Below are 22300 nucleotides of genomic sequence, written 5' to 3'. Positions count from 1 at the left end.
CATCTCATGTTGTGCATAGAGTGAAGTAGCACAATCCTTGTGTTCTCCAGAGCAAAAAGAAACACTTTTCTAGAGAAAAATGTTTTGAGGATATTAAGGGTTGTTGGTAATGCAAACTGGGAGGGATGGGACAGACAGTGGCTTTCTCTCCTTCTCCCTCTTTCATCCAAGAACTAATTGAAGCCAGGGGAAATTTAAGTTGGAGAGCAGAAAAAAATTCTTTGCAGAGAGTGCTCAGGCATTGGAATGGGCTGCCCAGAGAGGGGGTGGATTCCCCATCCCTGGGGGGGATTTTGGGATAATTTAAACTCTGCTGGTTTTGTGCTGGTGGTGGTGGGAGATGCAGGACACAGAACATGAAACCTTGTGGTTTTAACAGGTGAGCAGCATTGCTGGGCCTTGTCCTCCAGCTGCCAAAGAGGTGCTGGAGCTCAATTTTCTGCAGTAACCAACCCACTGCTCCAAAATAATACACTGATCCTGCAAATGACTTTATTCCACCATGTTCTGGGGGTGTGTTCCCTGCCAGCCCCGTGTCCTGCAGGCCCTTGCTGTGTCTCTGCCCTCCTTGGTGTTGGCACAACCAACACCTCCCACTCTGCAATGGCTTTGGTCAGGCCTTTTTTAAAAAAATACAAGATTTTTTTAATACATCCTAGGTTAGAATAAAATACTGTGGTTCTGCATGTAGCTTTGGCAGTTCAGCTCTTTCCTGTGTTAATGTTAAGGCCGGTGCTAATTCAGACACCGACACTGAACCTTCATCCCTGTACCTTGGGCTTCTCCGCGACACCTCCCGAGGCACCAGCGGCGCCGGGCACGGTCACGAGCGGGAGGGAGTCGGCCCCTGGGGGCCAAGTGTGTGCGGGGCAGGGGCGCTGGTGGCCCGGGGGCCGCCGAGGTGTGGCGGCAGCGGTGTCCGGGGGCAGAGCGGGCCCTGAGGGGCCATGAGGGGACAGCAGGACCCGCTCCCGGCGCGGCCGCTCCCCACGACCCTCAGCGGGGGCCGCGCCGCGGGCACTTTTGTCTCGCCTGGCTCACGGCGGAGCCAATCACAGCGCATCGATGGTTGAGTGACAGCCCTTCCACCAATCCTCGGCACAGGGCGGTGCCGCCGCCCGCCTGCGGCCAATCAGCGCAGAGCAGACGTATTGCTTCGCCAATGGGCGCCCGGCGAGGCGGTGCCGCACCGCGGAATAGCTGCGAGGCGGGACAAAGCGGAGAGTGGCAGCACGTGGCCCAATAGGAAAGCGCGATTGGGTTTGAACCGCCCAATGATAGGGCCGCGGATGGGCGGGGCTTGTGGTGAGTATAAGAGCGCGGCGGGGCGGGCGGCGGCCGCAGTTGTCACCGGCAGCGCCGGGCGGGAGGAGCAGCCCCGTCCGCGGCACCGCCACTGCTCAGAGCCCCTCACCGAGCCCCCCGCCCTCGGCCCGACACCCCCGCCCTCCGCCATGACCACCACGGCCACGTTCTCGGGCATGGACCCCAATGGCAGGAACAGCTCCAGGTCCGCGGGGGGGCTCGGGCGCCGCTGGCACCCGCATGGCGGCGGGGCTGGGGGGTCCCGGCGGGGCGGGGCGGGCGGTGCTGTGGGAGCGGGGCCGGGGCGGGGGCTGCGGCGGGGCTGCCGCTGTGCGGGTCCCCGTGGCCGCCCCCCTTGCGGGCCGGCTGGGGTTGGGGGGCGGCCGCGCCCAGGCGGGGGGCTGCGGGCACCGCGCCGTGCCCGGGGCGGGGTGGGCGGTGCGGGGCCGGGACCGCCGAGACCCGCTCGGTGCGCGAGTGCGGCCCCAACGCCGAACAAAGAAGGGAGGCGACTCCCCGCCTTCTCCGCGCAGCCACGGCGCGGGGGCGGGGGGCACCGCGCCCCTCCGGGCCCCGCCGCCATCCATCCATCCCCGCACTATCCCCGCACCATCCCGGCTCCTCGGGCGGGGCCGCGCGGGCTCCATTGTCTTGGGACGGGAGGGGTCGGGGATATCGGGCCGGGGGTCGCCCCGAGCCGGGCCGGGAGGGGCGTGCAGGGGGAAGCGGAGCCGCTCTGGAAACAAAGGAGAACTTGGCAGGGTGGGCTGCGGGAGGTGCGGGCGCTGCTCGGGCACGGCGCTCGCCCGAGGGGATCGTGCCGTGTGTCCAGCCTGTCGTGTGTCTTCTGCTGTCAGGTTTTGGCCTCACAAAGCGGATGCTTCCTGTTCCTTTTCAGCTTTCCAGGGTGTGTTTCAAAGCGAAAAATAGCCTTTGCAAAGCGCGTTTCCAAACCCTTTGCAGACCATGTTCCAAACCCTTTACCGTAGCGCTTCCCGGCTGGAGCTGTGGGTGGATTTTGAGTGGACACCGCTGGGTATCAGGTGGAATTTTAAGAGCAGCTCATTGCTTGGAGTGTTAAACGTGGCTTTCATGGAGCGTGTTGCAGCATCTTGAGGCTCTGCGAGGCTTCTAATAAAATCTGTCTGCCTTTAACGAGGTTAACAAAAAGGGATTATTCCTTTTTAACAGTTTGAGTGATGGCTTTTTTTCCCCTTCAGTTGCCTCTCCTGTTAATGTCATTAAGACTGTCTGTGGAAACTGTCGTTTCCTTAACAAAGTACTGGTTTCACTGTTCTGGTAAAATAGAGGGGATCTGAGATGTGGGAATAAGCCCTGCATTGAACAGACTGTTCTTCAGATTAACTGCAACAGATGTAACTACGAAAATAACCCTTTTATATGGAGACATTTTCTCGGGATAAAAGAAATAAAGAAGTGATTCAGGACCATTACACTGTATCTGTTAATTCAGAAAGGAGACAAAACAAGCAATGAAACACACTATCCAGTCTCCTGGGATCCTCCCAGGAGCAGCTGAGCATTGTACTTGTAACTTCGGAGAAGAATTTTGTAAGGAATAGTGGTTTGCTGGTCAAGTAACACCATTAAATCTCCACGCCACACACCTTTGGGAATCTCCCTTGCCATTGTGGTGTTTGATCTCTGCAGGCTGGAGAAGCGTTTTGGTGTCACATCTGGATTTAATAGACACAAAGTCCCCAACTGTCTGAGTGCTTTACTCATGGTGATGACACTGTAGAGTCAGACACGCTCTTTGTGTTGAATTCCCAGGTTTGCAGCATTAACAAGCTGTGTGCTGTTTGTTGTGATGTTCCAATTTTGATTTATTCAATTATTTGTAAAGAAGAGGAAGAGTGCACCATCCCTACCTTGAGCTGGTGTTCATTTTGGAGCACTGGATGTCTTGAAAGCCCAAGAACCCCAAATTCTGTTTGTGTACTCCCATATCTGGGGGTTGTGACAATTCTCACATACAGTTTTATTCTCCTGGCTTTGTCTGGCATCTCCAGATAACACAAGATCTCCTGTTTAAGAAAGATCAGGAGGAATTTACATTTCAAGATTTATTTTGCTGCTGCTGTTAATGTTGGTTGGAAAGCAGACTGTAATAAAGTTCCTGAAGTACTGAGCAGGCTCCTTTGGTGCCTGTCTAACAGCAGAGTGTTAGATTTAGGTTACATATCTGGAGCTTGGTACACGTGTCTCTCCTAATAATAGTCTGTTTGATTGCACCTTTTGCCTCTGGACCAGCACGCTGCAAACTGAGGGTTTTTCTGAGGAAACAAATCCAAACAAAGGCTGCAGCCATCAGTGGTGCAACCAGTCCTTTGGCTCATCCGCCAAACTTGAGTCTTTGCTGCACTGCCAGTTTGAGGATTGATGTTCACCTTCACAGAGTTCTCCTTAAAAAGCTGGAATTTGACATGCCCACATAGTTATTTTTCCTTTGGCTCTCACTGAGGGCTGGTGGCAGCAGCGCTTGGTGACGCTGAATGAAGCAAGGGCAGGAACAGAGTGCAGGAGCATTTTATTTTTGTAAGTGTTGCTGAAGTGAAGAGTAGCAGAGTTGCTGTGGCAGGAGCTGGCCTGGGTAGTTCAAATGATGCACTAGAGCTGTGACAGCCTCTGTTTTATGGGCTGGGGTGCAGCTTCCAGCAATGGGACAGGTTCTAAAGCTGCCTCTCTCTGCAGAGTCCTGCGTCCTCCTGGAGGAGGGTCCAACTTCTCCCTGGGGTTTGATGAGCCCAAGGAACAGCCTGTGAGAAGGAACAAAATGGCATCCAGTATCTTTGGGACTCCTGAAGAGAACCCACCTTCCTGGGCCAAAACATCAGGTAAGACCCCCAGGCCTTGTTCCCACACCTGCCGAGGTGCTTTGGTGCGTTTGGTGTCTCAGCTGGTGGCTGAGGAAACCAGAGCTCACCTTCTGCTTGGTCCCTTTGAGCTCTAAATGACGTCAGCTTGCAGGGGAGTGTTTATTTCTCACAAACTGCTTCCAGAAGGGGTTTTTTAATGCAAGTCTTGGGCATGTTGCAAGCAGAGAATTGTATTTGGGATGCAATTTCTCCACATTAATCCAGTCACAGTACAGTGAACTTGTGTCTTACCATTCAGAGGAAGTTCAGCCTTGTGTTTTTCTCACAGCTGGGATTAAGTTTCCATTTCTGCAGAGTTCTGGTGGCCTTGCTCCCTAAATCCCATCTGTTTAAATGACACCCTCACTGCATGAGATGCTGCTGAAAGACAGTAATTTGTGAGTTGTTTTCTAAAAGACCAGGACGTTTTTAGAACAGTAAAGCTTTAATTTTAGAAAAACCTTCCCCCAAAGTACCCAAACCTGTGACTGTTTATGATCTGCTTTGCCGGTGAGTGTCTCTTACAACCTGATTGGAATCAATCTCTGCTTGTAGGGGCTAAGCCAGGTGAAACCAGAGACAGCTGCGAATCATCTGGACCACAAAGGACAAACTCAACTGAGGCAAACTGCGGAGACTTTGTAGATCCCAAGGTCAGTACCTGACTACAAAGGGCCTGATAACGGGCAATTCACGCCCTGTGTGGTGTTGCTTTACAATTGGTGTTCTCACATTTGGGAGCATTGTAGGATTTGTTGCTTTGTTCTCAAATCTGTTTTTTCCTGAAGGTTCCCTTTTCCACAGGATGCTCTTAAATGTTGATGAAGGGCTGCATTTTTCACAAGGACCTCTTTTTGGAGCTCTTAACTCGTCTTATTGCTGAGACAGTAATGAAATGCTGTGAAATCTAATTTCAGCTCTGTGTGTGATTGTGGGTTTAAACATTTTATAAACAATAGTTACCTACAGCAAACTCTATATGGGTCTGACAAAGAACTTGGTTTCACATCCCAACAAGTTCTTCCCTCAGAATCAATGCTTGTTTTATCTGTTATTAGTTTTAATAATACCATCAGGTGTGTTATTTTCCATATAAACCCTTCACTTGGTAGCAACATGGAGCACGATTTGTGGTGCTCATGGTGTCAGTTCAGTGAATTTGGCCAGATGTAATATTTACATTTGCTACATGTATGATTACATTTAATGGGAAAAACAGGATTCCTCTGAGCAACAGTAAATTCAGTAAAAAACCAGTAATTTCTCTGAACTTAGAAACACAGGAATGTAGGACAGCCTGCACTTGCATGAACCAGTCTAAGTGGAAAAAAGAAATCTTGTTGTTTAAAACTCCATCTTCAGGCTTTCTGAAAAGAGCTGGGTGGGTGAATAGAGGATCTCAAATGTTGTAGCAGACACCTTTTGTCTTGTGTTTTATTTTTGTAATTGACATCAAGCACCACAACCCTTGGAGGTTTAATTCACAAAACTGTTCTTTGTTACAGAGAATGTTTTGTTTCAGTTTAGCAAATGTAAGTGAATTACATTTATAGCTGCTACCACAGAAAACAAACTGTTTAGTTTAATTCTATTTTCTGCTAAATTGTGTTAAGCACTGTGGTGTTCTCAGCTTTAGTTCAGCTGCAAAAGGCAGAAGTGTGAGCTACTGAACTGTAGTCCAGCCTGAGATTTAAGGTGATAAATTTGTGTAGTTTCTGCACTTTTTTTATCCCAATTTCTGCAGTTTCACTGCGTAATTAGCAATGTTAAAGCTCTGCAAGCTGATAAAACCTCATGCCATTGAGGAGCCTTGGCTGCTGCTGGGGCTCTGTGTCTTTGTGTCAAACTGCAGCAGGTGAACAGGCTCAGTGTATACAGAGTGTTTAACTCTTTATGTGGTGAGGGAAACTTCAGCAACGTTGCAGAAAAGCTGATCAGCATTTCACAAATGAAATGAAATACCTTGGATAGAACAAAGGCTCTTGGCCTTAGAATCATAAAATCAGTTGGGTTGGAAAAGACCTCCGAGATCAAGTCCAACCCTTGGTCCAACTCCAGGCCCTTTACCAGATCATGGCACTCAGTGCCACGGCCAATCTCAGTTTAAAAACCTCCAGGGATGGGGAATCCACCCCCTCTCTGGGCAGCCCATTCCAATGCCTGAGCACTCTCTGGAAAGAATTTTTTTCTGCTCTCCAATTTCCCCTGGCAGAGCTTGAGCCCCTGCCCCCTTGTCCTGCAGTTGGTTGCCTTGTTAACAGGCAGATAAATGTTTGGTGTTGTAGAGAGTTGCTCAGTTGATAGGAGAAGACACTGAACTACTGCTCATGGATATCTGTGATTTTTTTTGTCCCTCCTGCTCTGCAGTGAGGATGTTCTGGTTCCTGTCAGTGCTGCCTGATGCAGAATGCTGGGCACAGTAAAGTGTTTGTGCCCCCCATGTCCCTCACAGTGTGGGGATAACAAGTGTGCTGTGTGTCATTAGGATCACTTTGGTACTGTCTGTTTGGACTGACAGTATGTTAGGTAAAGAAACTGCTGACTAAATTATTGGTCAGTCTGTAAAAAATGGTGCTTACAAACATAATTCCAGTCTGCAGAGCTCTGTGTGCAAAACCCACCGTGCCACTCTGGTGTCTGTCTGTGACTCAGAACGTGGTGCCACACAGAGCAGTGTGCCCAGGGTACTATGGAGTAGTGAACATCCCCTCCATGGAAGGGGAAAATCCATCGGAAATCGTGAGATCTAACTTGTTTCTCCCTCTTTTCTAGGGAGGAGATGTTGGTGGTGAAATTTCTGGTGAGTAACTTCTTCAGACTCCTCTGGTGAAAGCCTTTTTTGCAGGTGGTTTTTGCAATAGAGGAGGATGTAGGATATATAAATGGTTATGGCTTAGGAGAGAGGCAGTTGGGGCTGTTCTGGAATCCATCAAATCAATAAAGTGACTCGACTACTTCAGTGGAGTGTGGGTATGGAGTGAAATGGTGGAGTGCCTTTGAGTCATCAGGCTGAAAAGGAGAACAGTCCTGCTCGTTTATTTTGCCAGCAGCTGTTGGTGTAAAGATCTGTCTGAGGACTAGAAGGCAAGGTGGAGACTGACTTGCAAAGATTTCAGTGATTGAAGCCTGCACTGCCGTTAGAGTAGCTTGTAATTAAATGGGACAGTCAAATTAATTGATTTTAGTTTAAAATTTCCTTCTTTCCTATTGTCTTCTCATACAGCAAACTCTACATATACAGAAATAATCAACCCCAGCTACTGCCTCTGGAGTGTCTGCATTAACCAGCTTTTAACTTCCTGTTGCCTTTAAAGTGCTGATTTGTGCCCAGGAAGTGGATCTGCATACTGCAAATTTCCTGCAAACAGAGACATTTCCCCTCCCAACAGTGTGCCATCCTTTAGGTGTTTTTCTAGCTCTGAGTCTGGAAATCTCTCCTTTGTGAGATTCACCTTAGGAATGGCTCACTTCCCGATGACAGGAACGTGTGTGTTGACTTGATGCTTTCCAAGTGCTGCTTCCAACACCTCGGGGTGGTGGGAGATCACTGGGGCCATTAACAGCTCCATGTCCTGAAAGGACCTGCTGGCATGGGGAGAGCTTTCCCAGAGCGCTTCAACTGCCTCTAAGTGGTATCTGTGCCCAAAGTAAGTGTTGCCTCTTTAGCAGGCAGCTTCTAATCAAACTATAAGATTTAAGATTTCTTTCCCATGTCTGGCTGATCTTAATTAGCACTGCAGGCATCTGGAGTCGATGCCTCGAGTAGGAGGATGTGGTTTGCTAATAGAAATAAACTGCTCTAAGGGCTCTGCTGCTCTTCCTGGTGCTTGTTTAAACCAGCTCCCCACGGGGCAGGGGAGATCCCACAAACAGAGAGGTGAGAAGGGCTGGGAGGAAACAGAAGTGGAGCTGTCTGGGATCAGCTGAAACTTGAGAGTGCAAAGTGACACTCCTGACTCTTAAAAGTTCACATTTTCACAGGTGGTGTATTTGTATTTTGGTTTGTTTCTGGTAAGTGACAGTGAGGCAAGTTCTTATCAAGGACCAATTAATTGTTTGCTGGGAGGTGGTTAAAAAAAAAGTGTTGCTGGAAAGTAACTGGAGTTGTTTCCTGTTGTGGCCATGAGTAAAAATTAAATTTTTTGAAGATGGCCAAGATGAAATGAAAATGACAGGCAAAGGTTTGAATGTTAAACTTCCACTGATGGTACTTGGGAAGAAGCAGAAAGTTAATGCTTTCTGGAAATAGTGTCTGGCAGATCCCTGAGCATCCTGATGGATTGTTAAAGGAATTTCATCCATTGATAGCTGTGGGTATTGTAGCTCAGTGGAGCTGTGTCACTCCTCCCCTTGATTTTCCTGCTGGGCTGGTGAACATCCCACCTGGCACTCCTGTGACTTTGTTCTGGATTTGTGGAGGTGTCTGCAGGGTTTGAAAAGGGCTGACTGAATCCACCTCCAAGATAAAGCTGTCTGCTTACGAGTTCACAGCATAACCAGACTCTTAATAGCCTTCCATCATTTAAAAATGTTTATTCTTTTGAATGTGGAAATTATTTTCTGTGTGTAACTGATTCTAAAACCCCAGGTAGGTGTCAGGTGGGGTGTGGATATTTATTAATCATGCCTATCTAAGGAAAGAAAATGATCCTTTTGCAGCAGTTTTCTTGCTTCTTGGTTGGGAGCTGGAGTTCCTCTGTGTGTTTCAGAGTTCCCAGGGGTTTGCAGTGCACTCAGCAGGGAGCTGTTCAGGGATTAGACCCTCTCTGAGAAGGGAAGAGCTTTAACATTCGAGCTGACCCCATTTACCACTTCAGTCATTTGTTTGGCAAATTTATCTGCACCTTGACTGTGTGGGAAGTGCTGATGTGTGATCAGCTGGGTAAATGAGCTACACAAACCTCCCCAAAAGTCTCCTGTGGTTGTAATTCTTGTTTCTTCTTTGACTCAGTGGTGCTGTGAGCTGAATGAATGTGAGTAGCTAAGGAGAACTAGACAGTGTCTGACTGCACGACACACACAGAGAAAGGTGGAGTCTGGCATTAGGGACAGATGATCTCCATGGGTGCTGGTGCTGAGTCAGCTGGCACTGAGACACAACAGCTACAGGAGCTTCAAGCTTAAAATGTGGTATTAACTGTTTAGTTCAGCTGTGCTGGTGGGTTAATGAGCACAGCAGAGTGTCTGCAGTGTAGGTTGTTCCTGATTGCATGGGGGATCTGCTAAGCTGCTGGAGTTCTTTGAGATTATTATAAGCAAGGATACAGGGTGTTCAGTGGGCACAAGTGGGGGTTTGGTGTGTCTGATAAAATTCTGCATCAAATACTATTTAAAAGAAATAAGCTGACTTGCTGTGGAATTAGGGGAAAACCATTCCTGGAGGTAGGAAAGTAGCTAAAAAATAGGAGGCAAAGGGTAGTTCTTAGTAATTACCTTTCAAATTGGAAAAATGAGCCATGGAAGTGATGCTGGGGGTAGTTTATTCAGTGCCTTCATCCATGACCTGCAGAAGGTAATGAACAGTGAAGTCTCCAATTTTGTTGGTGATATGAGCTCTTTCAAGTAGTCAAATTGTGCTGATGGTGCGAAAATCTCACTGTCAGAAGGACTCAACTAAATGAGGCAGGCAGGTAAAAAAAGGTGGCAGGATAATCTTTGTGTAAGTAAGTGTAAAGTAATGAATCCAGGGTGGAAAAGTCAGCACCTGAACCATGGCAGCCTTGTGTTCAGCTCTGTGCTGTTCCCAGGATCTGCCTTGGCACTGAGTGTTCTCTGAGGTGTTTGGAGGTGCCAGCAAAATGCTGAATGTCATCAGGGAGAAAATGGCATAATTTTGTCTCTGTAAACAATGACACACATCCTGAATGGTGTGTGTGCAGTCTGTGACACGTAAAGAGCAGAAGGTTGCGGAGGTGAACAAGGAAAGTGAAGGGGTGCAGTGGCTGCCCTGGGAGGTGAAACTGAAGTTGTGCCTCTGCAGTTTGAGGAGAAGGCTGGGGCAGGGAGTTTAATCGAGGTTTACTAAACATGAAGCTTAAGGTGAATGTGCAGCTGTTGTCTGAAGCCTCCAAACCCAGAACTAGTGATGATTACATGAGAGAAAGGGGTCAGTTGTAAACAAGTAGGGTACCTCTTCACAGAGCTGCTGGTGAAGCTCCACTGCCCTCACCCTCCAGTATCAGGGGGTGCTGATTTGGGCCTTTGGCTCAGAACTGGTTGTGTTAATCCATAAACCTATGAAATGCTAATATACTCGCTGTACTCAGTTGTCAGCAAAGCGGATACATTAGTTCTTTGCTACAGTATCTAAAGTGCTTCCTGTGCAGAGTTCCTTCTGTGTCCTGTCTGCACTTGTGGTTGTTCAGAAGGATTTAAAACAAACTCTCGTGTGCTTTCCAGGGAGTGCACAATCAGCCTCCCCATGCATGGCTGTCCCTGGTGTGTTCTGTGTGAAGCCTCAGAAGTGTGTCAGATCCTCTCCCCTCCAGTTACAAAATTGGGGATGTAGTTTGACCTCTTGCTGGTTCTTCTGAGTTGCCTTCCAGCACCTGCTCAGACTTGAGTTACAATTGCCAGAGTCACACACTGACTAATTGTATGTACAAGACTTAAACCTTAAGCTTCTTGTCATTAAGAAAAATGAATTGCTGGTGTCCCTTGAGTGAATGTGGCTCTTGATGAACTCCTGAAACTGAGCTGGAAGGCAGAGTCCATCTGAGAAACACTTCTGAGGGCTGAGTCTGCCCTGCCCTCAGGTTGCAGCAGCACTTGAGTGTGTCTGTGCACCTGGAGAAAACTGACAGGCAGCGAAACATCTGGCTCTCATCATCCACATCAAACACCTTAAAAGCTTCTTTTCTTCTAGAAAACATTGAGGCTGATGTAGAAGCTGCCCCAGGTCAGAGTGAAGAAAAATCCCTGCCTGCTGCACCTGTTCCTAGCCCAGTAGCACCAGCACCGTCCAGGAGAAATCCACCCGGTGGCAAGTCCAGCCTAGTCCTCGGTTAAACCTTTCCCTTCCTGACTGTTTTGAACTCGTGTCTGTTTCTTTCCCCCATGCTTGTGAACTGCACAACTTGAGCCTGACTGTACATCTCAAATTTTGTTCATTAAAAAGAAGCACTTTATGTACTCCATCTTTTTTTGAAATCAAGGGTTTTTTCCACTTCTGTCCTGTGTTTCCCCCAGATCTACTGGAAGTGACATGAGTGTTTTCTAGTGATAGACTTGAGGGAAAGCTTTATGAAGTATTGTAATGTAATTCAAAGGAGAGTAGCTTGGTTCTAAGTGTGCTTAGAGGGTTTTTGTACTGAGTTTTTTTAGAACCCCTTAGCTTTACAAGGGTCTAGAATCCTGGTTAACCAGGCCAGCAAACAATCAGCAAGAGCAGTCCCTTCCCTATACATGGGGGATTTAGGGATCCAAAAGGCTTCATTGATTGCATGTGGTAAATGCCTTGAGCCCTGCTGTGCCATATAAATCATGAAGTGGTTAATGTACACCATGCTGCCTTTAAAAACAAAATAAATCTTGATACTGGACTACTATGATGCAGGGTCTGTGCCAAATAGAGGGCTGATGACCAGAGCCACCTGGCCTAGTGCTGGGCAGGGGCTGATTCAGACTTCATTCAGTAAAGGTAGAGTGGATCATATAAATAAGAATTACAGGGCATTTTTTTTTTACAACTGACTCAATGCTGTGCATGATCATGCTGGTGCTTGACCATGAGGTGAAAATCTCATCCTTTAAAGTGTGTGTTGTAATTTCACGGAGCTGGATTGTTGCTTAAAAGTAAATAATATAGAAATTTTGAAGCAGTGTTTCCTGTGTGGGTTTTATTTCATGGGTTGGTTTTGCTTTTTTCTCAGTTGGCTTTGTCTCAGCCAACCTGCCCTACTCTGACAGAGGTGGGATGCAGCAGAGGAGGAGCTTTCTTGCACCTGGTTGAGGTCACATCACGTGCCATCTTCCCCTGAAGAGATTGTCTGACTTATCTCTTAATTCTTGTCGTCTATCTATAGCAGAGAAGTGTGGAATATGGCTTGATAGATATAATCTGCTTTATCCAAAATACCTTTTTTGTCTCAAGAAAACAGAGGGAAGTTTATTATCCTCACAAGAAAAATAAAACCCCCAAAACCAGGAACCTAAAAGTGGAGGTGGATGTGAGACCAAACCATGAAGTGCTCTGCTGCCCCGGAGGGATCTGCTGCAGGACAAGCTGCAGCAGAGGATTTATGGAGCTGGTGTGGCTCCTTTCCCACCCTGCTCCTGGAAGAACCGGTGTCTGAAAGCACCCTGGCTTTCCAGATCAGTGCTGGAAAAGCCCGGACCTGAGGTGCTTAACCTACAAAACTGGATTTGCTCTGACCTGCTCCTCCTCTCCTGCATCGCGGGGAGAGGGAGGGAGGGGGTTCCTTATCCCTCCCGTGCCGCGGTACCGGTGCAGGTACCGGTGCAGGTACAGCACGGAAAATAACCAAATTGTATTTCCTTGCGCTCCCCACACCCAGCAGAACGTGTCAGTGCTCCCTTATGGTTGGTGAGGCCTTGGCCGAGCCATGCTGCTGTTTCACTGCCCTTCTCCTCCTCGTGCTGGGAATGTGAGAGTCACATCCCGGCCACTGCGGGGTCCCCAGGGGTTTGGAGAGGGCTCTTGTTCACCCTTCCTGGGTTCGTGGTGGAGCCACCGCTGATTCCGCGCGGGGCTGTCCCCGAGGAACCAGGCACGCCCATCTCGTGCATATTCATAGATACATATTCATGTGCTTGTGCATATTCATGTGTCCTCCCACGTGTGCCGAGCCGAGGGCGCTGCTGCTCGCACCGCCCGCGTGTGCCGGGAGCGGGGATCGGAGATCCGGGCCCTGGGAGCGGGATGGGCAGCCCGGCCGGGCCGCTGCGGGTGCTGGTGGACATGGATGGAGTCCTGGCCGACTTCGAGGGCGGGGTGCTGCGGGAATTCCGCGCCCGCTTCCCGGCGGAGCCGCGCGTGGAGCTGGCGGAGCGCAGGGGCTTCTCGGTGCGGGAGCAGTACCGCAACCTGCGGGAGGACCTGGAGGTGAGTGCCAACCTCACCCTCCTCCCCCTGCCCACCCCGGGCGTGCAAAGCTCGGGGTCGGGGCGGTAGTTTTTCGAAAGCCACAACCCCTTAAGTTACCTGCAACTTCTTTTGTCTCTGTGTAGCTAAATGAGGTTCATTTAAAGAATACTCATTTAAATAATAAATCATGTTTGTTTATGTAAAATAGTAACCAAATTCATGCCTGTGCCCTATATTTATATTTTTCCTAATTGCAGAAACTTTTGAGCGTCAATAGTCATTGATTAGACTGGTCTGCAGTGAGCAGCAGGGAGGGTGAAGTCTGGATTCACAGTATTTCTAATTTTGCATTTCATGCAGCCTTGTTTTGTATGGTGGTAATTAGTGACTCTTCCAGGAGAATCACCAGCCCTTTACAGGGAAACATGTACAGGAATTGGAAGGGAGTGACTCTGTCATCAAACTATTCACTGAGCCATCTCCAGCTTGTTCTTTACCTACTCATGTTCTTACTCTTGCTGTACAGCAAAGTAATGACTTACCCCAAGCTCCGAGTGCTCTGTGAGTGTTAATGTGGCTCCACAGCAGGACAAGAAATAGAAATGTTGTATATGGGTTTGTACAGCCGATGAAATCCTGTGTCCATATTCCCTCTGTGTGCCCTGGCAAAGCAGAGTGCACGGCAGGGAACACGCAGAAAGCTCTGGAACACCCAATGTCCATGCAAACTTGCCATGTTTAATGTTTGCTGGTGACTGGATGAGTGTCAGAGAGGTTTGCAAGGCAAAATTAAAAATACTGTGAGTCCAGACCTCACCCCTCCCTCTGGTCACAGCAGCACAGTCAAGGACTCTGTAAGGAAACAATGGATGTTGATCCAGGCTGTGCCATACACTTTCCATGAGAAGTTCATTGCTAATTTTAAGATCCTATGCTGAGCCTGTAGGAGTTTTACTGCTAAAAAATGGCAATTCACATTCATATCCCTCCTGTTCCAGGCTCCTGCACTGGGGCAATGGATGGGAGTGCTGGGTCCAGTCAGCATTTCCACAGGCTCCAAACTGCCCGAGCTCTAATTAATGACTATTGATGCTCAAAAGTTCCTGGAACTGTAGGAACCTGTAAATTCAGGGAGTAAGCATGAATTTGGTTATTATTTTACCTAAACAAACATGATTTATTGTTAAAATGAGTATTCCTTAAGTGAATCCTGTTTAGGTATATTAGACAAAAAAGTTGCAGGTAATTTGAATCATGACTTTATATTTTCTTCTTTGGAAGGTCTACAATCTGATCTATCCAGAAAACTGTGTTTTGTTCTATTTCAGGCACTCACATTCCCTAATTTGGTTCTCCCCAGACCTTAGGTGTGGCAATGAAATAACCAGATAACTGGTTTGAGTCACACGCAGATCAGCAGTGGCAGAAAGCTCTTATCTTGCTGTTCATTACTGGCCTGGCTTCCCAAGGAAATTGGCTTTATGGAGCTGTGCTGGGTGTCTGTCTCCTTCAGTAACCCCTGGAGTCTGTGCTGGTTTAGCCAAGAACAAGTTTAAGATTTGAAGCTCCTTTGGGTTTTGTGTAAAACCCATAAAATAGTTTAAAAATAGAGCCCTTGTTAGTTCTGCCATGGCTGTACAGGGTGTCTGTGAGGCAGGAGAATCCCTGTGGAACGTCTCTCCTTGCCCCCAGCTGCAGGAAAAGCTTTGGGAGGAACCAGCAGCCCAGACACCAAGAATGGTTTGTCTGTCCTGTGCCAGGAGATTGTGGGGCCTCGTTGATGTGCAGGGAAACTGAGGCTGCAGTTTGTCAGTGCTGAAAGGAGGCGATGAGCAGGATAGCAGGGATGAGCAGGATAGCAGGGATGAGCAGGACAGCAGGGATGAGCAGGACAGCAGGGATGAGCAGGACACCAGGGCTGAGCTGGACACCAGGGATGAGCAGGATAGCAGGGATGAGCAGGACAGCAGGGATGAGCAGGACACCAGGGCTGAGCTGGACACCAGGGATGAGCAGGATAGCAGGGATGAGCAGGACACCAGGGATGAGCTGGGCACCAGGGATGAGCAGGACATCAGGGATGAGCTGGACAGCAGGGATGAGCAGGACAGCAGGGATGAGCAGGACAGCAGGGATGAGCAGGACAGCAGGCTCTGTGTGGCAGGTGTTGGCTGTGCCTGTCCATGAGCTGCCAGAGTGTGGGATACTCTCGTGCCAGGGCGTGGGAAGTGCTGTGCTACTGATTTATGTCCCTTACTGAGGGGTGTTTATGCTTTGGTAGTGCTGAGCAGCTGCCCCTTGAAACGAGACATTACTTGGGGGTTTATTTCTGTTTTGATCTTTAATTTCACTTTGTAAATCCGTTTTATTTAGAAAAACTTCTAATCCATTTTATTTTGTTCAAAACGTTCTTTACTGCACTTGCCTATCTGCACTCCTGTGTGTGTAGCCTTTTTGTTGATAGGGATTTATCTCCTCAGAGTTTAGGGTGTGTTTTCTGGCCCCAGACAGTTTCAAAAAAGGACTCAACACCCCCAGCGATGGCAAAAGTCTCTAGAATTTTTAAGTGTCTAGAATTGTTTTTAAGTGCAAACAGGAAAGCTTAGGGATAGAGTAGTCACTCCAGTTTTGCATCCAAGTTGTTATCGTGCTCATGGAAGTTAAAAGGAAACGTTCAGCACTGATGGCATGAAAACAAGGAAAGAAAATGGATTTACTTTCTTTTCCTAGTAACTTTTTTTTGATGGGGGAGGGAAATGAGTCTTTTGAGTCTAAGAGTCATCAAATCAAATTTCTTTGGCGAGCAAAGGAGACTTTTTTGTGACGTGGTGGAAACTTGCCAGTTTCTGGTGACTTGCTGTAGGATAAAAGAGCTTTCAGACACAAGCCCTGAGTCTGTAATTCAGTCTCCTTGGGAAGAGCTCCAGGGAATTGTTGCAGGGATCAGGGAGGCTTTGCATGGAAACAGAGATCTGGGCAGATCTGATTGCCACGTCTGCACCCAGTCACCTCAGCCTCTTCTGATTTGCATGTGCAATCAGGCAGTGCTTCCAAATTTCTGGCTGTTGATTTATGAGTATTTGCAGGTGATGATAACTGAGTGAGCTCCAGGATCTGGGAGAATGGTTTAATGCCAACTCCTTCTTGTTGCTGCTTAATTGAAATGGTTTTTATGTTGATGTTCCACTGGGGATACAGAGCAAAGAGACCATCAGCTGGACTGCAAAGCAACCCTGTACAATTTCTAAGCAAAGGCTGCAGCCTGCCTTGGAAGAATACTTAACAAGAGTTAGGTTTTCCAAATTATTCAGTGGCATGGGAACCTATGACTTTAATGCAGGTGGGAAAATGCTGTTTGGACTTCTCAGAAGTTCCCTGTGGGACCCCTGGGAAGGCAAGATTCATCGAGATGCTGGAAGCTTAACCCTTCTGTCTGAGGATGAAACTGAAGCCTGACAAGAGTCAGTCCAGAGAGAAGTGCTGGGAAGGGGTGAGGACAGAGCTCTCCTTCTGTCAGAGCTCAGCAGCTCCAGCTGTGGGTCAGGGCTGTTCGGGGTGGGAACAAATGCAGGCCAGGGGCAGCTCTGCCTCCTCACTGTGAATGAGCCACCAGGGAGTAACTTTGTGTTCCTGAGCTGGACTTTTCCTGGAACCCAAAAGGTGAGAAATTTTATAATCCACTCCTGGGGAGCACCAGCCCTTTGCTGGCTGTTACACACAGAGTAACTGGAGAACTGCTGTGACATCTCAGATCAAAACACAGACACTGCTAACTGCCCTTTGTCTCCTGCAGGCCAAGGTAGCCAGTGTCTATGAGTCCCCTGGCTTCTTCCTGAAGCTGGATCCAGTTCCAGGAGCCCTTGAAGCTATGCAGGAGATGATCCACATGCAGGAGTAAGGATACTTTGCACTCTGCAGCCCTTTTCCATGACCTTACACACTCTGACTGCTAATGAAGGCTGTTTTCTTTTCAGCACCCAAGTCTTCATTTGCACAAGTCCCCTCCGGAAATACGAGCACTGCATCGTGGAAAAGGTGGGAGAGAATTTATTTTACTGGGTTCAATGCTGCTTTTGAAGGCCTTGCTGTTTCTTACTACCCAAGACAGAGCTGTTCCTTCATAAAGGCAGTGGCTGCTCCAGCTGCCAGGCTTCCCTCGATCCCTGTCTGAGGAACAGCTGCCCAGACACGGAGCAGTAGCTCAGGATGGGGAATCTCAGAGTGTCACATGCTGCCAGAATTACTGTGGAGCACGTGAGCCCTGGGCTCCTGGAGCTGGGTTGGGACCAGCTGTGTCAGCAGCTGATAGCAAAGGAACTGCTGCAGTTCCTACAGGGATGGGGTGTTCCTAAGGGATTCCACACTGGAGAGTCCTTGACCAACAAAACCTTCTGTCTGAATCTGGAGCCTGAGGTATCCAGCTGCCCCAAAAGAGGCCAATGCTGAGCTGAGGGGGCTGTAATGTTGGAATGAGTCCTGTTTGCTCCTGGCATGAGAACAGGGGGGAGACTTTGGTCACTGGAGTGACTTGGATGGGCACAATCCACATGCTCTGGGCAAGCAGCCACTGCTGCTCACAAACTCAGCAGTTCAGAGCAGTGCTGAGTGAAGGCTGCCACAGGTTAAATCAGTCCTGGGCTGTGGCCAGTCTCCACATGGGGATTCCTAGACACAGAGGTGAGTTTATAGGGGAAAAAAATTACTGCATTAGGGCTGACTTGGCATGAGTGATGTACAAACTGAGCCTATAGCCAGATTTTCTCTTACTCCTTGTCTCTGCAGTATCAGTGGGTAGAGAAACACTTGGGGCCCGAGTTTGTGGAGAGGATTATTCTGACCCGAGACAAGACTGTCGTAGCTGCTGACCTGCTGTTTGATGACAAGGACACCATCCAAGGTTTGAGCAGCATTCCCAGTGCTGGCTGGTGGTTGGGGAGTCCCCCCCAGCTGGCTCCAGCTTTGCCCTTTTTCCCTGTCCAGGTGCAGAGTCCAACCCGAGCTGGGAGCACATCCTGTTCACCTGCTGCCACAACAGGCACGTCCAGCTGCCGGCCCCGCGCCGGCGCCTGCTCTCCTGGGCCCACGACTGGAAGGCCATCCTGGACAGCAAGCGCAGGCTGTAGTGCAGGAAGGGGGTGCTGTGCCCTTCCCACTTCCAGGGAATCCCATCTGGCCCAGGAGGCAGCGAGCACCGTCACCTCGGGGTCAGTTATTATAAGAAATGAGCTGCCCCTGTCAGACTTGGTGCAGAGCTGACTCTCTCTGGGTTTCTGAAGTTTCCTCTGCACTGTTAATCTCTGTAGCAATCATGTGCAATCAGGCAGTGCTTCCAAATTTCTGGCATTTTGGATGTTTGCTGTTAGAGAAGAGAAACTGTAAAACACAAACATTGGTTGGATTTTGTGTGTGTGTGTGTGTGTTTAACCTCACTCCTGTTTCGTCTGTGCTGTCTGGGGGTGGAGAGGAGTTAAAAAGAGGAAGAAGGAAAGCTCTTGAAACTCGAGCAGACACAGTGTGGGTGTCTGTCTGGGGGCACTGGGCTCAGCAGCCAAACCTTTTAAATGTTACATATTTAGCCAGCCTGGCTTTTGGGTTTTCTCATTTCATTGGCTGATAATGAAAGGAGACCAAGCTGGCCTCGATTTCTGGCCCATGTGCTTGAGTAAGAATGGGCAAAGGCTGCAAGTGCTGCAGAGAAATATTTATGAGCTCACACAGAACTGATTACACAGCATTCAAGTTAATGTTTTATTAAGAGAAGTTTTTACAAGACAGCAGCTCTCATGAGCCAGACTGCTGTGAGCCTTTTTTTTTAAATCTTCACCTTTCTCACCAGTGGTAATGGAAGAAAAACAACTCTCCACTTCTTGATTTAAAAGATAGTTACAGCTTGCCCTGTGCAGTGATTCAGGAGCCAGGTGCCTATGGCACAATGAGAGGGTGGCATAACTAGTTCCACAGGGATGGAGAAAGATTGTGAACTGCCAGGGCAGTAAAACACCTTCTTTCCCTGCAGGAGGAATAAATTTCTGTGCCATTTTGAAGTCATTTGAGTTGACACTCCATGTCAGTTGTCACTGACACTGAAGGGGAAACTGCAGCAAAATCAGCCAGGAACTGGAGGGGATATAAGCTGCTCAATAACCCAAGCAGAAACCCCCTCATTGCTGGGCAGGATTATTTGTGCCAGCTGGGTGCTGGGCTGCACTTGGCAAACTGCTCTCCAACAGCCATGACCTGCTTTATTTTAAATATTGGCTTGCAGTTGTAGCTGCCTGGTTGGCCCAGCTGCCATGGTAGAGCTGTACCATCATCTCTGTCAACTAAACCCCAGTGCTGGCAGGACCAGCTTCCCTCTTTAGTGCTCTTCTTGACACGCTCTTGACCTGATGAGCACAAAGTGAGAAGAGAGGGAGGTTTCCCTCTAAACAACTTCAGTCCTTGGGGAGAGGGATCCCCACTGCCGTGTGCTTGCTGAGGTTCCTGGCCTCCTCCACCTGTGGAGGGGAGCAGTAATCCTCCAGGAAGAGCGACGCCAGGTTGCTGAGCCGCCTGTTGGCCGAGAGGGAGAAGCGGAGCATGCACTCCACCACGGGCAGGGCCGTGGTCTGCGCCCGCGACTGCGGCGTCGTGAGGAACATCAGCGTCGTGACAGCCGACACCACGGTCTCCTCGTTGGAGCTGGACAGGCAGTTGATGATGGGCTCCACCCCCTTGGCCTCCAGGATGTACTCCTTGTTAGTTTTATCCAGGCACAGGTTACAAAGACCACCTGAAATGGCACAAGTGTCTGACAAGAGAAACCCGCCACACCCTCATCTTTGTCACAATGAGATTCAAATCCAAGCTCGGCCTGTTTCTAACACAGAAATAAGTATCCAGATTTTCCGTGAGGTTTGGATGGAGAACTCTTAATGATTCCCCAGGCTGTGTTCTGTTGATTCTTTCCAGAGGTTTTCCACCATCACATTCCACCTCCTGTGTGTCATTAGAGGGCACTGTTAGTGCTGCACATAAACAGCTCCACAGGAGGATTCCAGGATCAGTTATCCCTAACACAGGATACGATACAAGCCTTATTGCAGGTGTTTTAGAGATGCTTATTGCAGGTGTTTTAGAAAACCAGAGAATGGAGATAACAGTGTTTGGCAAGAGGCAGGGAGTGTTTGAACTTGAAACCTGGAGAAGCCGCAGACCTTAAAAATCAATTATATTTATTATCATCTCATGGAATCACTCACAGGCTCTGGCCCCTTAGCTTATATTCAGACCATAAAAAACCACCATAAGGCAGTTTCTCAGGGAAGTTATTAAAAATGTCAAGCAGGTATTCTAAAAGACCAGCTGTCAATAGCAGAATGGTAACACTGGGCATGTACAGTATACCTGGCAAAATTTATGTATTAATTGTTACTGCCCTATACGAGAGATTTCAGTAGAAAGTCAATCATGTAGTGTTTACTGACAGTCTGGGGTGAAAAAAACCAAAATCCTTTCCAGAAAGTGACTTGCCTGCCCTGAGGTCTGTCCCCACCCCACACATTGCACTAAATGAGGCTTTTCCAGCACAGAGTGGGTGTTTCTGGGGGGATTAACCCCGGCCAGGTGTGGGGCCTGGTGTGCCCTGCCCTGCCAGGGACAGCCCTTACCGATGGCAAACTCCACGAGGGTCTCGTTGTCCTCGGTGAGCATATCCAAGAACAGATCCAGCACCTGCAGCTGCCGCAGGTACTCGTAGTTTTTGGGATCGTAGGCGAAGTTGGCCAGGTTGGCCAGCACCTGCTCCTTGGCCTCTGCAAGGGAGAAGCGTCAGGTGAGTGAGGGGACGCTCAGGTGTGTGAGGGGACGCTCGGGTGTGTGAGGGAGCTTTCAGGTGCGTGAGGGGACGCTCAGGTGTGTGAGGGCATCGCTGCCCTTACCTGCACTGTCCGTCGCCTGGAACTCGGTGACGAGCGCCTGCAGGTACTCCAGCCGCCCCAGCTCCATCACTGTCCCATGGGCGCCCGTGGGGCTCGCCCGTTCCCCGAGGAGCCGGGTCGGTGCCGATGGCGGGAGGGTGTTCTGTGGGACGGAACCGAACCAGCCCCTCAGGGCCCGCCCGCCGCCATTTTGTGGGCGGGGCACGGCGGGACCGGCTCCCTCAGGCGGGCGGGGCGGGCGCCATTTTGTGGGCGGGGCACGGCGGGTGCGTGAGGGTGGGTGGGTCCTCTGGTTGAATTAAGAAACAAGCAAATCCAACAGAGTAGAACAAAATCCTTCCTTTAATTCAGCGTTGGGAACATGAGGGGTAGCCCCACCAAAGACATGCTTAACGGGATTTTTGTGTTTCCAGGTTTATATACTGAGTTACAGTTGAAACCCCCTCCCCAAAGTCAAGCAGGATATTTTGGGTGACTTAACAGCTCTTATCTCTCTTAGCTCTATATTTTCTTTTTAACTAAATACTGTTACAGCTTCAGGCCTCCAATCCAGACACGTTTTCTGGTTTATTGTTTACAGCTCACCCTTTGATCTAGACAGGGTTTTTGGTTTATTTCTCAAAGTTCATCCTACAGCCACAGGGTTAAACTCCTCTGTGACTAAAGCTCTGCATGGTTAAGATAAATAACTGCTACATATACCCTGGCAACAACTGTGCTTAGACAAACTTGGGTGCAAGCTAAAATAAAAAATTAATGTAAAATACAAAGTTAGTACAGGTCTGATTAAAAATTGGTAAAGATCATATGAGTTAATGGAGAAGGGATAAAACCAATTTTCTTGAGGGGTCTCTATCACTATATATACATATATATACACACACACATATATATACATATATATACACACATATGTATGTACAAATATACACACATATATACATATATATACACACCCAATAATATATATCACATATACAAATATATAAATATATAAAGTATAAATGAATATCTTTGCAATAAATGACCCTGTCGATGTGTTTGTCTGCGCTTTGTTAGATGGCAAAGCTTTGCTCTGGGAAGGAGCTGAGCCTTCCTTGCTCACTAATTAATTCCTCAAGTAATTTTTAATTTTCCCATGTGTCTGTGCT

At 48.6% G+C, this 22300-nt stretch overlaps 3 protein-coding genes across 3 annotated transcripts; 2 read left to right on the top strand and 1 right to left on the bottom strand.

Annotated features, from left to right (window-relative positions):
* Positions 1-1346: 1346 nt before the first annotated feature.
* JPT1 (Jupiter microtubule associated homolog 1) lies at positions 1347-12007 on the top strand. Its single transcript, XM_071573757.1, has 5 exons — positions 1347-1510; positions 4021-4163; positions 4740-4837; positions 6957-6984; positions 11050-12007. Exons 1-5 carry the CDS (start codon positions 1455-1457, stop codon positions 11190-11192), a joined length of 468 nt encoding a protein of 155 aa, XP_071429858.1. The 5' UTR covers positions 1347-1454; the 3' UTR covers positions 11193-12007.
* A 985-nt stretch (positions 12008-12992) lies between these two features.
* On the top strand, positions 12993-18628 carry NT5C (5', 3'-nucleotidase, cytosolic). Its single transcript, XM_071573410.1, has 5 exons — positions 12993-13248; positions 17024-17124; positions 17205-17265; positions 18013-18127; positions 18211-18628. The coding sequence occupies exons 1-5, from the start codon at positions 13066-13068 to the stop codon at positions 18351-18353; spliced, it is 603 nt and encodes a 200-aa protein (XP_071429511.1). The 5' UTR covers positions 12993-13065; the 3' UTR covers positions 18354-18628.
* Positions 18629-18964: 336 nt separating this feature from the next.
* Positions 18965-21354, bottom strand: ARMC7 (armadillo repeat containing 7). The gene is made up of 3 exons (XM_071573411.1): positions 21150-21354; positions 20880-21023; positions 18965-20002 (listed from the first exon to the last, which is right to left on the bottom strand). Exons 1-3 carry the CDS (start codon positions 21214-21216, stop codon positions 19665-19667), a joined length of 549 nt encoding a protein of 182 aa, XP_071429512.1. The 5' UTR covers positions 21217-21354; the 3' UTR covers positions 18965-19664.
* Positions 21355-22300: the final 946 nt, after the last annotated feature.

The sequence above is a fragment of the Pithys albifrons genome, chromosome 19 (genome assembly GCF_047495875.1).
Source record: "Pithys albifrons albifrons isolate INPA30051 chromosome 19, PitAlb_v1, whole genome shotgun sequence".
Classification (NCBI taxonomy): Eukaryota; Metazoa; Chordata; class Aves; order Passeriformes; family Thamnophilidae; genus Pithys; species Pithys albifrons.
This window is presented reverse-complemented; position numbering and strand designations above follow the sequence as displayed.

Bases quoted from the DNA above. Each gene is read 5' to 3' on its own strand.
- JPT1 (XM_071573757.1), top strand. From the start codon at position 1,455: ATGACCACCACGGCCACGTTCTCGGGCATGGACCCCAATGGCAGGAAC. The intron at 1,511-4,020 runs GTCCGCGGGGGG...CTCTCTCTGCAG, and splicing joins AATGGCAGGAACAGCTCCAG to AGTCCTGCGTCCTCCTGGAG. The intron at 6,985-11,049 runs GTGAGTAACTTC...CTTTTCTTCTAG, and splicing joins TGTTGGTGGTGAAATTTCTG to AAAACATTGAGGCTGATGTA.
- NT5C (XM_071573410.1), top strand. From the start codon at position 13,066: ATGGGCAGCCCGGCCGGGCCGCTGCGGGTGCTGGTGGACATGGATGGA. The intron at 17,125-17,204 runs GTAAGGATACTT...TTTTCTTTTCAG, and splicing joins GAGATGATCCACATGCAGGA to CACCCAAGTCTTCATTTGCA. The intron at 18,128-18,210 runs GTTTGAGCAGCA...TTCCCTGTCCAG, and splicing joins TGACAAGGACACCATCCAAG to GTGCAGAGTCCAACCCGAGC.
- ARMC7 (XM_071573411.1), bottom strand. From the start codon at position 21,216: ATGGAGCTGGGGCGGCTGGAGTACCTGCAGGCGCTCGTCACCGAGTTC. The intron at 21,024-21,149 runs GTAAGGGCAGCG...TCTCCCTTGCAG, and splicing joins CCAGGCGACGGACAGTGCAG to AGGCCAAGGAGCAGGTGCTG. The intron at 20,003-20,879 runs GTAAGGGCTGTC...GTGCCATTTCAG, and splicing joins CCTCGTGGAGTTTGCCATCG to GTGGTCTTTGTAACCTGTGC.